The sequence below is a fragment of the Pelecanus crispus genome, chromosome 11 (genome assembly GCF_030463565.1).
Source record: "Pelecanus crispus isolate bPelCri1 chromosome 11, bPelCri1.pri, whole genome shotgun sequence".
In the NCBI taxonomy this organism is placed as follows: domain Eukaryota; kingdom Metazoa; phylum Chordata; class Aves; order Pelecaniformes; family Pelecanidae; genus Pelecanus; species Pelecanus crispus.
The window spans coordinates 1,071,231-1,084,711 of NC_134653.1; the positions used below are offsets into that span (position 1 = coordinate 1,071,231).

Sequence of the window (13,481 nt, forward strand, 5' to 3'; positions counted from 1 at the left end):
GGCCAAAGTGTGTTCACAGAGAACAGTGCAAAATAAACCTTCCCTTTTCCGTGGCCTCGTCACCACGAGCACAGGCTACGCAAAGGGAGAGCCCGAGGCTGCCTTCAATCCCCACGCATCTGCCGCTCGCTTCGGCGACAGGAGCTCCCCGGGACACGCACACGAAACGCGGGATGAGCACATTTAACGGCTATGACGGACACGAGCTTTTTGATTCTGGGAAGTAAAAATCTGAGTGTCTTAATCAGAAAGCCTGCTTTACCTCGTGCAGGGAACACCTGAAATCCAGCAGGAACGCCCTGGCGTGAGAAGGTACCAACCACTGGAAGCGAGACCCAGTACTAACTCCGCTCTGTTCTTGGTTTGACCATCAGAAGTACAGGATGCTCAGTCTCTAACCCAATATTTAAAGTGTGACAGTCACCCCCACCGAAACGCAAGATGAATTATCATTTTACTATTTCTGTACTGCTAAATACCCCAGTGACAGTACCTATAAACAATGACATTTTTTGAACAAAATAGTCTCCGCAAGCAGGAAGCCCTGAAATGCTCCTTTAATTTATAGCACTTTCAAACAGAACTCTTTTGGGGCAAATCCCATAGCCAGCTGAATTCAGTTGTTACCGGGATGTTATGCCCTTAACGCACGAGAAATACTTCTTACCATGCTGGCTTTCTAACAGTTAAGCAACACCCACCGCTCCCACCTTTTTTTTTTTTTTTTAAATTACATCTGTCTTAAAATTACCAAGCTAATTAAATTTACATTTTCTAGATTCCCTGTCATTGCCCAAAGTAGTTTAAAGCAGAAGCCTGCCCTTCTAGCGGGCTTTCTTCTGCCAAACTCATCTGCTGAACCCCACATTTAGTGGAAGGGTTAGCTCTGTATCATGTAGCACCACCATATGAAAATACTACTACTAATGCTTCTATTTAAAAAACACAAACATCTTGGTGATCAGCATCGTTATGAGAGGAAACACAGCTTACAGGGCATCTTAAAATACGTGTAAATGTTTGCTGGCAAACGACAACAGCTTTCTAACCAAACTAAACCGTGTTGAAATGTGACAGCTTCATATATAACATTATTTTAAGAGAGTCAGTACCCGCTGTTAAGAGTGGCTGTATTTTGGGGGGCATACGCTACCTTTTACAATATAAAAACAAGCCCACTTGGCACATGGAAAAAAAGCGCGCCTCTCGGCAGTACCTCCCCACATTGCAGCAGTTCAAAAGATTTAACGTCCTACCGGTCTTTTCAAAATTAAACCCGCTGATGCATTATTTTTCATATATGTCAGCTACCGGCAAGCTTTTACGGGTAGCTTTTTTCTGTCCCTAGTCTTCTCTCTGCTAATGTTCAGCTATCACTGGAAATCTCATCACATTGGATAGTTTACTGAAAACTTTTTATTGTAATCAAAAAGTGACATAACAGGGCTGTAATGTATTCTGCAAATCATTCTGCTGATATTTTATAACTGATACCAGCTTCTTCTGCCAGGCAATTAAAAAAAAAAAAATTCAAATGTGAAAATTTTCACAGTACAGTAAACTCCACCCAAACTAATTAACGGTGGTTAAAAATAAGATGCCCCAGCAAAACCTTTCATGTTACATGGTCACAACTCACAATTCTGTACAAAATGTTCACTTTTATAAAGCTCTGATGTAAAAATCAAATAATCAAGCAGCAATATTTTAAGTGCAGCACAGGGTCTTTCATGTCATTATTTACAACGCTTGAATTCGTTTACATTTTAACAAAATTTAATACAGATGACTTAGGAATTAAGTCATTTTTTTTATTATCTGTCATTCTATGTAGTGACAGATTTCACTTTTTGGTCATCTTTCTCTTTATCTTTGCTCTTCTTCGACTTTTTCTTCTTGTGTTTGTGTTTTTGGCTCTTTTCCAATTCCGTTTCGTTTCCAATGTGTTTCTTATGCTTCTTGTGTTTCTTATGCTTCTTGTGCTTCTTCTTCTCTTTTTTCTTTTTCTTTTTCTTGCTGTCTTGACTCTCTCCTGAGCTGGCACTGCTGCTGTGGCTTCGAGTCTGGCTCTCAGAAGGGCTCTGACTCCGGCTGCGGCTAACGCTGGGGCTGCTCTGACTTTGACTTCGGCTTGCTTCGGGCTGCTCAGCTGCAGCAGGCGCTGCTGTATCCTCTTTCACCTTATCCACAGCCTTCTCTTTCGGTTCTTTAGGATTTTTTCCTGCAGCTTCCTCATCTTTTGCAGATACATTACTCTCACTGTCACTTTCATTGTAGTCTGGTACAAACGCAGCCTCATCAGTCTCTCGAGTTAGATCAGAAGAGAGCCGTGAGGAGCTGCTTACCTGAGGCTTGGGCTTGACAACACTTTTATCGTTTTGTCCAGTCACGTTCTCTTTCTCATTTTTTACATCTGGTGATTCTTGTTTCAAAGGTGGTTTATTACCACTTGGCTCTTTCTCTTTATTGCTCTTTACTTCAGGTACATGCTTCTCTTTCTCCTTCTCTTTCTCCTTCTCTTTTCCTGAATTTTTATCTAGAGGTTTGTGCTCCTCCAACGTACGCTTGGAATCGTGAGCAGCTTTGTGATCGGACTGCTTCCGCTCACGTGGAGGACTGTAGCTGCTCCTTTTGGCATCTCCAGCGCCCTTTTTGGACGGCTCTGCTCGTTCATCTCTTGGCTTACTTTTCTGTACCGATGTAGATTCTCTGTTTCGAGAAGGGGAGTCTTTCCTCCTTGCTAATTCACTCTTTTCATCTCTACGCTTGGAACTAGAATGATCTCTGTTGCCATCGTGGTCAGATTTTTTGTCTCGGTTAGGAGTAAAGTCTTTAGCAGTGGATCCACGGCCAGTATCATGTTTCTCTGAAGATCTGCTGTCTTTGGAAGATTGAGAAATATTTTTTCCATTTCCTTGCTCAGTTGCACGTTCCGAGTGGTCTTTTTCCGGCTGAGCACTGCTCTTTCTCTTCTCAGAAGTATCCTTGTCTGACAAAGAATGATCCCGGTCTTTGGTTTTTCCTTTTTCATTCGACAACGAACTTTTCGAACTTTTTGCATCATGCTGGGAGCTTTCGTAACTCGCCTCTTTTGTAGTTTTCTGAGTTTTCTCCAAAGGCTCCGTCTCTTTTTCATTGTGTTTTACGGGATTTGGTGGCTTAGCACTCACATTTTTTATAACACTAGCAGGTTTTCCTACGCTTGTGGGCACCTGGGTAGATTTAACATCCTCCTCTTCAGACTCAAAGTCATCTTTATCCCACTTTGACTGAGGGACCTGGATCATAATAATGACGTCTTCAGCAGGGGCTGTTATATCATTATTATACTCCTCCATGGTCTTAATGACAGTTCGTTTTGTATCTGGCTTTTCTTCGGTCTTTCTAACGGGGCTTCCTCCAGTAGAACTAGTGCTAAGAGGAGGAAAGCATACATTAATAACGGGTGAGATACATGCACCGCCATCTTTTGTTAACATTTTATAAAACGGGTTTTGTTTCAATTCTAAATCTTCAGCATTTTTTCAAAAGATGTTCAATTAAGGGAACAGACAAGAGAAAGGATGAGTCCACTAGCTAAGATTATGAGCAATCAATTAATTTAGTATCTTCCTACCATACATTTAATTAACAAAGACACAGGATTATCAGGTTGGGGACTGTGATCTGGCAACTCCTTCATGTCCTATTTCTACCAATGGTAAGTAAATTAGATATACATTCTTGTTCCAACATGTAAGCAAGCAATTATGGAGAGGTACACACAACCAAAGTTTTATCCTCGTGTCCCAGTGTTGTTCTTTAGAAAAATGTACTTTTAAAAACCTTTTTAGAATATCAAGACGCTATTTTAAGTCTCCAGCGATGTCTTAAATGTTTTGAGTTTGCTTTGTCCTGATTCTTTAGATGCTGAAACGTAAGTAATAACAGCTCCACACTAGATCAGTTCCTCCCCCCACCCCCACACGTCACGCAATGGAATACAGAAGAGAGATCTCCAAGGTAAGTGACAAAAAAAGTTGGCACTGAGCTGGAAGCATGTAGCTGTGTCAACATGGCACTGTGCTCAAAGCTAAAATCAGTACAATATATTGGCAATCGAGCTGCTATTTCTGCAAGGTATAATTTCATGTCATACTGACAAAAGTGGATCGTTACAGTACCTTGCAATTTTTAAAATGCAAAATACTGCCTGGTATAGACATGTCTGTCATCCTTGCCTTTAGCAGTAAACTGGATTTGAGGGAAGACATAGAGGGGACTCCTCAAAGAGTCAACATGCAATGAGTAAGAAGAGGGGAAAAAAAGTGCCAGAAGTAAGGGTCAAACACGTCACCAATGAATTTACCTTATTAGCTTTCTGTGCAGTACAGACAGCGGTTTTGAAAAGAAGCATGTTTGCTTTAACAAAATTTGATTTTGACCCAAGTACAATTTAACAGGGAAGATCACAGATTATTCACTCATTTAGCACGAGTTTAGCTGTTCCTTTCACTAGTCACCATAAAGAATTTTAAGTTTTTTGGGTGGGGAGGAGGAAAGAAAGAATAGGAAAAGAAATGATGAGGTACCTGGTGTAATCTACAAGAGTTGAACTAGATCCATCAGCTGCTGTTACTTTTCTTCTCACTTTTCCCTTTGCTTTTTCTTGTTTAGCTTTACTGCTGCTCGGCTCAGGTTTCTCAACAGGTTCTTTTGCAGGTGGCACATTTTCTGTACTCACAATCTTTTTGCCAGTTTCTCGGTTAAGTTTAATCTTTTTTGCGGGGTTGTTAAGCAAAGCTGATTTATCCTTTTCTGGAGTCCGCTCTCCTTTTTCACCCTCAGGCTCAGTCTTCCCCTTTGGCGATGTTTTCGATTCAGCAGTTTCTGGTTTAGAGGTCTTTGTGGAAGTGGCTTCATGTTCTTTATCAACCTTTTCATCTGCTTTTCTTTTTCTTTTTTCAGGTTTTGCATCAGAAGGTTTGCTTTTTTCAGCAGGTTTTTTTGACTTGTCCTCTTTGTTGGAAGGCTTCTCCGACTTGGTTTCTTTTGGATGGTCTTTCTTTGCCTTTTCCTCCTTGGCTGGTCTGGTTTCCGGGTGATCTTTTGTCACCTTTGGGTGAACTTTCCGTGGGGTACCAAGAGCCTTCTCATCCTTTTGAGAGGAAGATGTCTTCACACTCTCTGTCTTTGGCAACTCCTCCTTCACTTTTTTCACAGGAGGTTCTGTTCGAGGAGATTTTTCACGATCGGTGTCCACCTTCTCTTGAGAAGCTTTAGCTGGTTTTACTACATTGTCCTTCTTAGGAGGAACAGCCACTTCTACTTTCCGCTTTGTCTTGTCAATTTTTGCTTTTGGCTTATCCTTCTCTTTTTTCTCCTTCTCGGACACCGGTTTGAAAGCAATAGAATCTGCTTCCATAGGCTCATCTCGCACGGGGGTGGCATCATCTCTGCTCGGGAGCATGAACAGAGAGTCTGTTTTAACATCTTCTGCTGTAACTGGCTCCCTTGGTTTTCTCGCACCTTCTAACAACTCAGCACTGGGAAATCCTTCATTCTCATCCCCTTTTCTTCTCTTCCGGTGTTTTTTATGTTTATTTCCTTTGCCATCTCCCAGTGGATTTTCCACCTCCTTCTCTTTTGATTTTGTAGGATCTTTGATGCCATGGCTCTCTCTCCCAGAAGGTTTTTCAGGGTAATTTCCAGCTATATTACGATTTCTGTGGCTCTGCCCACCAGGATAATCCTCCCTACGTCCCCGAGCGTATGGCGAATTCTCTCGTCTGGTCCCAGGTGGACCAAACCTATCTGGAGAAAAGTTCTCTCTAGTTACTGGAGGTCGAGGTTGAGCACCAACAGTATAGCCCTTGTAAAACTTTTCATACCATTCTCGATAGTTCCTTTCCCATTCTCTGTATCTTTCCTTTTCAAATGGATCTCTAAAGTCAACAGATCTGCCATAGTAAGCTTTCATATCGTATGGTGGAACTTCTCTGTATCTGTTAAAATACTCCCTCTCTCCTTCCCCTTGAGGTATAGTCCGTTTAGTGGGAGACTGGCCTCTAAATACTGGAGACCTTGACCGTGAATGGTATCTTCTGTATGGGGGCGACCTTGACCTCGAACGGTGATAACCATGTGACCTTGACCTAGAACGATAGTTACGACTCTTCCCTTTGCCTCTTCTTGGATATGGCGGTGATCGTGAGTAGGAACGAGAATGGGAACGACTAAATGATCGTGAGTAGGAGCGGGAGCGGGAAGAACCTGATCTTGACTTGGAGTAGGTATACGAACTTCTAGAGTAAGATGAAGCGCTATAGGGAGACTTGGACCTTAAAAAAAACACAACACAAAAAAAATAAATGAAGTTAATTCCCCAGTTTTTTTCCTCCCAAATTTGGTTTTTTTTTTTTTTTTTAAACTCTCCATATGCTTATGTCAAAGCTTCTTTCAGCTGCTGACATACTACTACTGCAAATTGAAGAACTTGATAACATGTAAAAGTTTCTGCTTACAAGACAGAACAGCTGCTGCTTTGTTAGTGTAAAAACATACAGGAAGGGTAAGTCTATTTCCACTCGCTTCTACCACATGAACTCCCATAGCTATTGATTGATTTCAGGTGGTGCACACTGGCCTCTACTGGTACACGAACGTGCACATTTTTCGCTACTCAGCAACTACATGCAGTGCAAATCATTTTTGTTGCAGTAAGATGCAAAAAGAGCAAGTCTTAATGGCTACAGTGCAGTATCAAACATCAAGAAAACATGATTTAGCCTGAAGACAGTAAAGCTCAATTTTAAAATGCCAGCTTAGTCTATTTAACTTCACTAATCATTTGGCAATTTGTACAGGATGCAAAATACTTGTACTGCAATCCTACATACCGGACTACTTAGTCAACACTTCTAGCCAGATGTCCTAGGAAAATTTTGCACATACCTCTAGCTCTAACCAAGGCTAGTGACCGCATTTCAAGAAAAATCATATCTAAAAGCTTCTAAACTCAGCCGCTAGTAATGTGACTCAATGCCATGACTCTAGGAAAGATACTGACAGCGTTACTAATAGAGAGCTATTCAGACTCCTGCCCAAGTGATTTTTTGGGGTAGAAAGCATCAGCTACCCTGAGTTTCTTCTTTTATTATTTTTTAAAGAACCATTTCACATTATTCCACATATGCTCATTAGCATCATTCCTCCTCTCAAAGTCCTTCACCAATTTAAGATTTCCTTAAAAACAAGTCTGTTCTTTTAATTCCTAAGAAAAATTTAACAATGTCAACAAAATACTAGCAAAAGCCACCAGTTTGCAGTCCAGGTTAAAATCTCTCCGTGTATCCACATGAAAAGAGGAAATGAAGACAATTTCTCTCACATATCTCCTCCGAAGCGCTTTGAGGTCATGGTTACAATCAGAATAGGGAGACGCAGAAAATCCAGCAACTACACCTATTCAGTTTCCAGCCTCTCACGGCTCTCAGGAGGTGAAGGATGCCACTGCAGAGAAGCTTTAGGAAAAGAGACACCTGCTCCTTAACAACTGCCGCCAAATGGTAACTATCAGTCAACTGGAATCCCTGCCATACTTGAGCTGGTAACCTACATATGCAGCTCCTATCACTGCTAATCCCTTGAGTCATCCAATCCATCTAACGATAGAGAGGTGGAGTGGAACTCCTCCTGATTCTTCTAGACAATCTGCTTCTCCATTACGGACATGTAAAGCAGTTACCTGGAAAACGAACGCCTACGCTCCTTTTGAATCTTTTTATATTCCATCAATTCCTTAGCAAAATCATTTGTAAACTCATCAAGTTTGGACTTTTTCTTTTCCCTGTTAAAATAAGTTTGACCTTTATTACAATTATAGTTTGACCTTTATTACAAAAAGACATCAAGAAACAAAACATGGCCAATATGAGAAAATGTATACTGCATGCAAATGCAAAAGGTGAACATCCTATTTAAGCAAAAACAGTTTAGAATTCCTACAAGTTTTAGGGAAAGTTTTAGAATTACATTTGTCTTGGTTTAGTTTTGCATGTTTACCATCTGCAACGAAAAAGTATATTGGAAAAAACACTACGTCATTTTTGCTTATGTCAGATGCACTTTAGTGTAACTGCAGTCCAATATGCTATCGAAATACAAAAATGAAAAACAACACAACTTCATTGAGACAAATACTTACTCCTCTTTAAGCCTCCGTTGTTCTCTGTAAAACTCCTCCCTAGATAAAGGAGGTGCTTGTGTCGTTGGGATGGTGTTTGAATGAGCCGCCGGTACTGCTGTTGGTACCCAAGCTGATGACATGTTTGCAGGAGCTGGGGGATATCCTGGAGGGGGGACAGTGTACCCAGCAGATGGAGGCTGACCAGGCGGAAACTGAGGAGGAAACTGTGGTGGTGGTACCCCCGGAGGAAGAGGAAGTGCATGGGGTGGTGGAGGATACAAGGGAGGTGGAGGCACAGGCACAAAGACTGGTGCTGATGCTGGTAGTGTTGGGGCCTGAGTCCTTTGGGTGCGTTCACTGTGCGGGCGTCCTCGATTTGAGCTTCTAAAGAAATCCAAAAACACGTGTCACTGTTACACTCTGCCCCGATTTTCAAGAGGAAAGCAAGTGAAAGAGGAGCATGGTGGCAAGCACTTCTTGTTCTCAACTTCAGCATTTTTCTCCCTGCTTTCTGTTCATTTGAGACTACACTCGCGTCTGGATCCCCATACTTGCCTTCCACACCCTCACCCCCAACAATTCCCTCGGTCTTCTCTCCTTATACCCAGCTTTGCGACTGCGGACGGAGGCTGCCCGTGCTTCAAGGAGACTCCCGTCTCCCACGGGCCAAGCGCCCACCGCCCCTCTGCCACTCCTTGATATACTTAATACTTCACACTGCTCATCTTTAAAGTACTGCACGGATATGAGCTAATCTTCTCTCAAACTTCTTTTAACTTCTCCCACATACGCTTCCTCTGCTGCTGCCTCATGATGGCCTGTTCTTGTCCCTGAATTATTTTCTTGCTTACCGAATCTGAGATTTTAGATAATCTGTGGGATGGATCCTGGGTTTTGTTTGATTTATCTTTACGATTTTATAAACATGATGCACCCTTACAACCTATCTCTAACAAATATATACAAAAATGAAGGACTAACTTGACACTGCAGTAACAGATAAAACTGACTCCTCTCTGCCCAACTGAGAGAAAGCAGCTTGGCTGTTTAGGATGATCAAATTGAAGAAATTCAAAATTGTCATCAAGTAACAGTGTTGACTTTTCCAATAATTTGCTCAGTCAGTATCAACTAAGTTGTTAAAGAAAGAATGTTGGAGGCTGATTTCTATTGGGAAATCAATTTCTTCCACCCTATTCAGCCAGTAATCAAAAGGATGGCTTTCCATCTGATCTTTTGATTATATTTAATTTTTATATGTAATTATGGCTTCCTCAAAAAGCGTTCATTTTTCAGAGTCCTCTTTTCAATTATGTATTGGAGTTTTATTTTAAATAATCTTACTGCAAGCACAGATCCCCTTTGTTAAAGCTTATTCAAATTACGCCATTTAAAAATTAATTACCACTTGTATTCTCCACAACTATCTGTGCATACTTATTTCATTATAAATCAGCTGTTGTATAAGTTACGTGTTACAGCCTAATTTAACAGGTTACAAGTAGTAATATATTGAATTTCTGTAGAATACTTACAGTTCCCAGACTGGTCTGCCACCTGCTGCGCGAATTGTACTGGCTCTCATTGGATGACCTTTTGGAGCGGGGAGAGGAAAAAGAAAAAAATCCCATTCAGTTTATCTGAAGATAAATTTTTAGAAGAAATTCTAAAGTTACCGGTGGCACTTACCAGTTGTGGGTATTGATTGTCCTTGAGGGCCCAGAAGACTTGGTAATGCTGGTTGTCTTAGTACAGGAACCTGATAGCCCTTGTGAATAAATGCAAACAGTTAGAAAATAAGCTCTACTAAAATACAAGAATTGCTGCTTATGTTGAAATAAAATTTACCTTCTCCTCCAACAAACTGCTGATTGACAGAGACGATGATTTAGAAAGTTCAGCGGCAGTCACCAGAGCAGCAGGAGGTATAACAGCATCGGCATCACTACAACAAAAAAACAATTTATTATTATTCAGACATTGTTTTGAAGTGCTACTTGAACTATTAAGTCCAAGGTGAGAAAAGGCCGACTACTGTAAATGGGGCGGGGGGGGAAATATTCTTCACCAGATACACAAATGTGAAGTTGGCTGATTCCAAATGAAGCACAGATGAGAAGTCTATTTGGGCTACTGGCATTTAAAGAGGAAGCTCACTGGAAAAATACTTTATTAAGCTAGCTGCACGTGAAAGGATGAGAGTACGTATAACCCACACACTGAATCTGTTTTGGAAGATGCAAGAACTGAAATTCTATTAGGAAATGTTTACGTGCTAGTTCAGAGGCTGCCTTAGAGGTTCTTTTGAATTGTGATCCTTTGTATTCAACGATACAGCTGAGCCTGACAGTCTTCCGGACAGAGTGGCTATTTGCATTCAAGGCATACAGTTGAAAGGATATAAGCCCTGAACAATAGTACGGATTTTTAATGTATTTTCGTATGACTTCACTGGGTTGCAAACTTCGACTTTCATGTTTGTAAATACTTCAAATTTACAGTGTGTCAATGTTTATTATGCATCACTGACTACACTGTGTATTACTGAGGATGACTCTGACTTACCATAACATTGACGGTAAAAATACTTAGAAAAAAGTAATGTGAAAATACCTGGTCAGTTTTACCTATAATTGTGCTTTTATTCCCTCAGCTATTATTCCCTCAGTACTAAAGAGAAATTAATGCACTCAAGAAGGTTTGACAACACTAAATGGCTACTTTAGGAATTGCTAGCCACTTAAAATCAAAGGGCTCCTGGGGGAAAAAAGTTCCTCTTTCAGGGTAAAGCTGTACTGAATGACTGATAAGGGAATTGAACAAGAAATACTTCTGAGAAAATCCTTGCATGAGGCACACTTCCAACTTAAAGTGTCCTCATTCAAAGTAAAAACAAAACCCAGAACTTCCACAATTATCTGGACCTGTCACTAATGATACATAAATCGCTAGCTGAGAAGCTCAAGAAGAAGAATCTAACTTAAGCATTCTGGTGTCTTTTATATTCACACTGATCTACAGATTTACTTACCGAAAAGGTCCATCTGGCTTTTCACGGAGAGACAGGGACACTGCTGGAGGGAGATCAGAGACAACAACAGAAGACGGATTTACTGGCAGCCCAGCTGCCACAGATGACTGACCAGGGGCCAACGATGACAAAGCAGCAGCAGAACGAGAAGCCAGAGAAGCTAATGGTATCATTAGTGGATCCTGCTGTCTGGAAATTGTTGGCCGGAGTAGAGGCTGCAGGTTGCGTGTTATTGTTTGCCTCATTAGGGGTGGTGGAGGTGGTGGCGGTGGTGGCTGCTGCTGCTGCTGCTGTTGCTGCTGAATCTGCTTACGGAGCCTTTTTGTGTAGCCAGTTTCATTTTTGAAGTTGTTCACAGCCTAGAGGCAGAAAAAACATTTACAAAAAGGTAGTATGAAACTTCAGTAGATACACGAACAAAAGCCTCCACAGAGTAAAATTACTTGTGTATTCCTGCAAATGCTATTAATCCTAAAATAAAACAACACACAGATACATGAACACATCAATTAACGATTGGTAACTCACAGTATCTGTATTTTAAGTACTTCAGCGTTAACACCGAATTCAAAAGTGAGACAATCATGTTACACAAAAGCGTGACCTGAATTTGCCAGATTGTCTCTAAAGAGTTGTAAGCTTCTGTAACAATCGATAATGTATTTGAAAAGTAAATTCAGCCTTATTCAATTTAGCCTTGCTTAAGGAGATGTAAATTAGTATTTTCTAAAAACCTTTCAGCTTTTTACAAATAGACTTTTCTTACAAACGGTTTACGGAAAAGCAGTCACATTACCTGGCGTAGGAACTTGTTGGCGATTAAAGCATCAGGAGAAACATCTGTCTGATGACACGTTGGGCATGTGTGTTCCTCAGATTCCAGTAATGCTGTTCTAATACCTGTGAATAATGAGAATCATCGAAATAGTTTTTAGCCAAACTAAGGATATTTTTTGGGTTCTAATCAACTATAAAAACATGTATATGATTTAACGGGTGAATATGGTCTTGAATTGAGAGCATGAAGCTATAAATGTTCAACAGTGTAAAAAATGTCTAGTATGCAGCACATAACTATAGTTTTGATATTTCACTACTGTAACATTTGAAGATGTACAGTAGGCTGTGTCTTGATGTTTCCACTAGTCGTTTTTCCATTATCTAGTACAACGAGAAGTCACCAACCTCAAGGCTAATAAAACACATGTCAAAAAAACATTAATAAGTTTGAGTTCTGAAGGTTTTAACCAACCCTCCTGTGGAGAAGAATGTGGATTAAATGCCTAACTATCCCTTTGTTGCAGACCACAGTAAGGCACCAGAGTTGGGTATGTAATTTTGTATGAGAGAAAGGGCTGTGAACAAATTAAATGCATTTGATATCTAATATGGTATCACCTGCACAATGATGCACTTCTCTCATACTCATCCTTCTGCATGTAAAGAGGGTTTAACTAGATACATAAAAGGCGGAAAAAAGCTTTCTGCCTTTTTTTTTTTTCCTTTTATACGAGACGAGTCCTTTCCTATTCTGGGTCCGCTTAAGTATTAAGTAGAAGTGGTAACAAAGCAATTTCGTTATCTCCTATTTCTGCTTTCAGAAGATCAGATGTGATGTTTTGAATTAACAAACATGGGAGTAGCACTTACATTCATCACAGTAACTGTTTCCACAGCAGGGAATAACAACCGCATCAGTCATTATATCTTTACAGATGAGACATAGCAACTCATCTGGAATAGGATCATCTTCTTCCGAGGAGGAGGACGGCTCCTCTGGTAGAAAGGGAGGCTTTTCCTTCTTTCCTATAGCATACGCTTCCCTGGAGGGGGGCGGGGAAAGAAAAAGAAAAAAGTTAAAGATGAGTAAAGGGAAACTTTTCCAAGCTTTGTATTTTATCAAAGGAAGAGAACAGATGGAGTTCTTCTCACTACACATTAGCCTTCTAAAACACAGGCATTTAGTTTGAACTGCTTTTCTATAGCCACAACACCAGAAGACGGAGGGGGGAAGAATCTTCCTTCTGCAGAACTCTCCCATTCATTGGATCAACTAAGAAATTAGCTGAGACTAGAAGAGTATTTTTTTGACAGCTAGAAATCAGGTGAAATGAATCCCACCTCTCCTTTGCTGGAGGGTAAATGTAAATTGCATGCTCAGGATAAAACCAGTCTCCAAGTAATTACATTTTATAAATGAAAGAAGTCTACGTTACAGCTTCTACAAAAGGAGATCCGTTACAGAAAACCAGAAGTGCTACCAAGTGCATTTTAAAGCAGCCA

General features: G+C 40.6%; 1 protein-coding gene across 10 annotated transcripts in view; it reads right to left on the reverse strand.

The window, feature by feature from the left end:
• Window positions 1-798: 798 nt before the first annotated feature.
• Window positions 799-13,481, reverse strand: part of RBBP6 (RB binding protein 6, ubiquitin ligase) — a 32,224-nt gene continuing 19,541 nt past the window's right edge. For 8 of the 10 annotated variants that reach the window (XM_075719075.1, XM_075719071.1, XM_075719072.1 and 5 more), the window contains 10 exons: window positions 12,849-13,021; window positions 11,995-12,098; window positions 11,199-11,557; window positions 10,016-10,112; window positions 9,857-9,935; window positions 9,703-9,760; window positions 8,186-8,551; window positions 7,727-7,828; window positions 4,572-6,320; window positions 799-3,414 (listed from right to left, as the gene is read on the reverse strand). In XM_075719075.1, coding sequence (XP_075575190.1) covers window positions 1,827-3,414; window positions 4,572-6,320; window positions 7,727-7,828; window positions 8,186-8,551; window positions 9,703-9,760; window positions 9,857-9,935; window positions 10,016-10,112; window positions 11,199-11,557; window positions 11,995-12,098; window positions 12,849-13,021 — 4,675 coding nt within the window. In that variant the 3' untranslated portion in view covers window positions 799-1,826. The remainder of the gene's footprint in view (window positions 3,415-4,571; window positions 6,321-7,726; window positions 7,829-8,185; window positions 8,552-9,702; window positions 9,761-9,856; window positions 9,936-10,015; window positions 10,113-11,198; window positions 11,558-11,994; window positions 12,099-12,848; window positions 13,022-13,481) is intronic. The other 2 variants (XM_075719078.1, XM_075719073.1) reach the window with 1 other exon arrangement.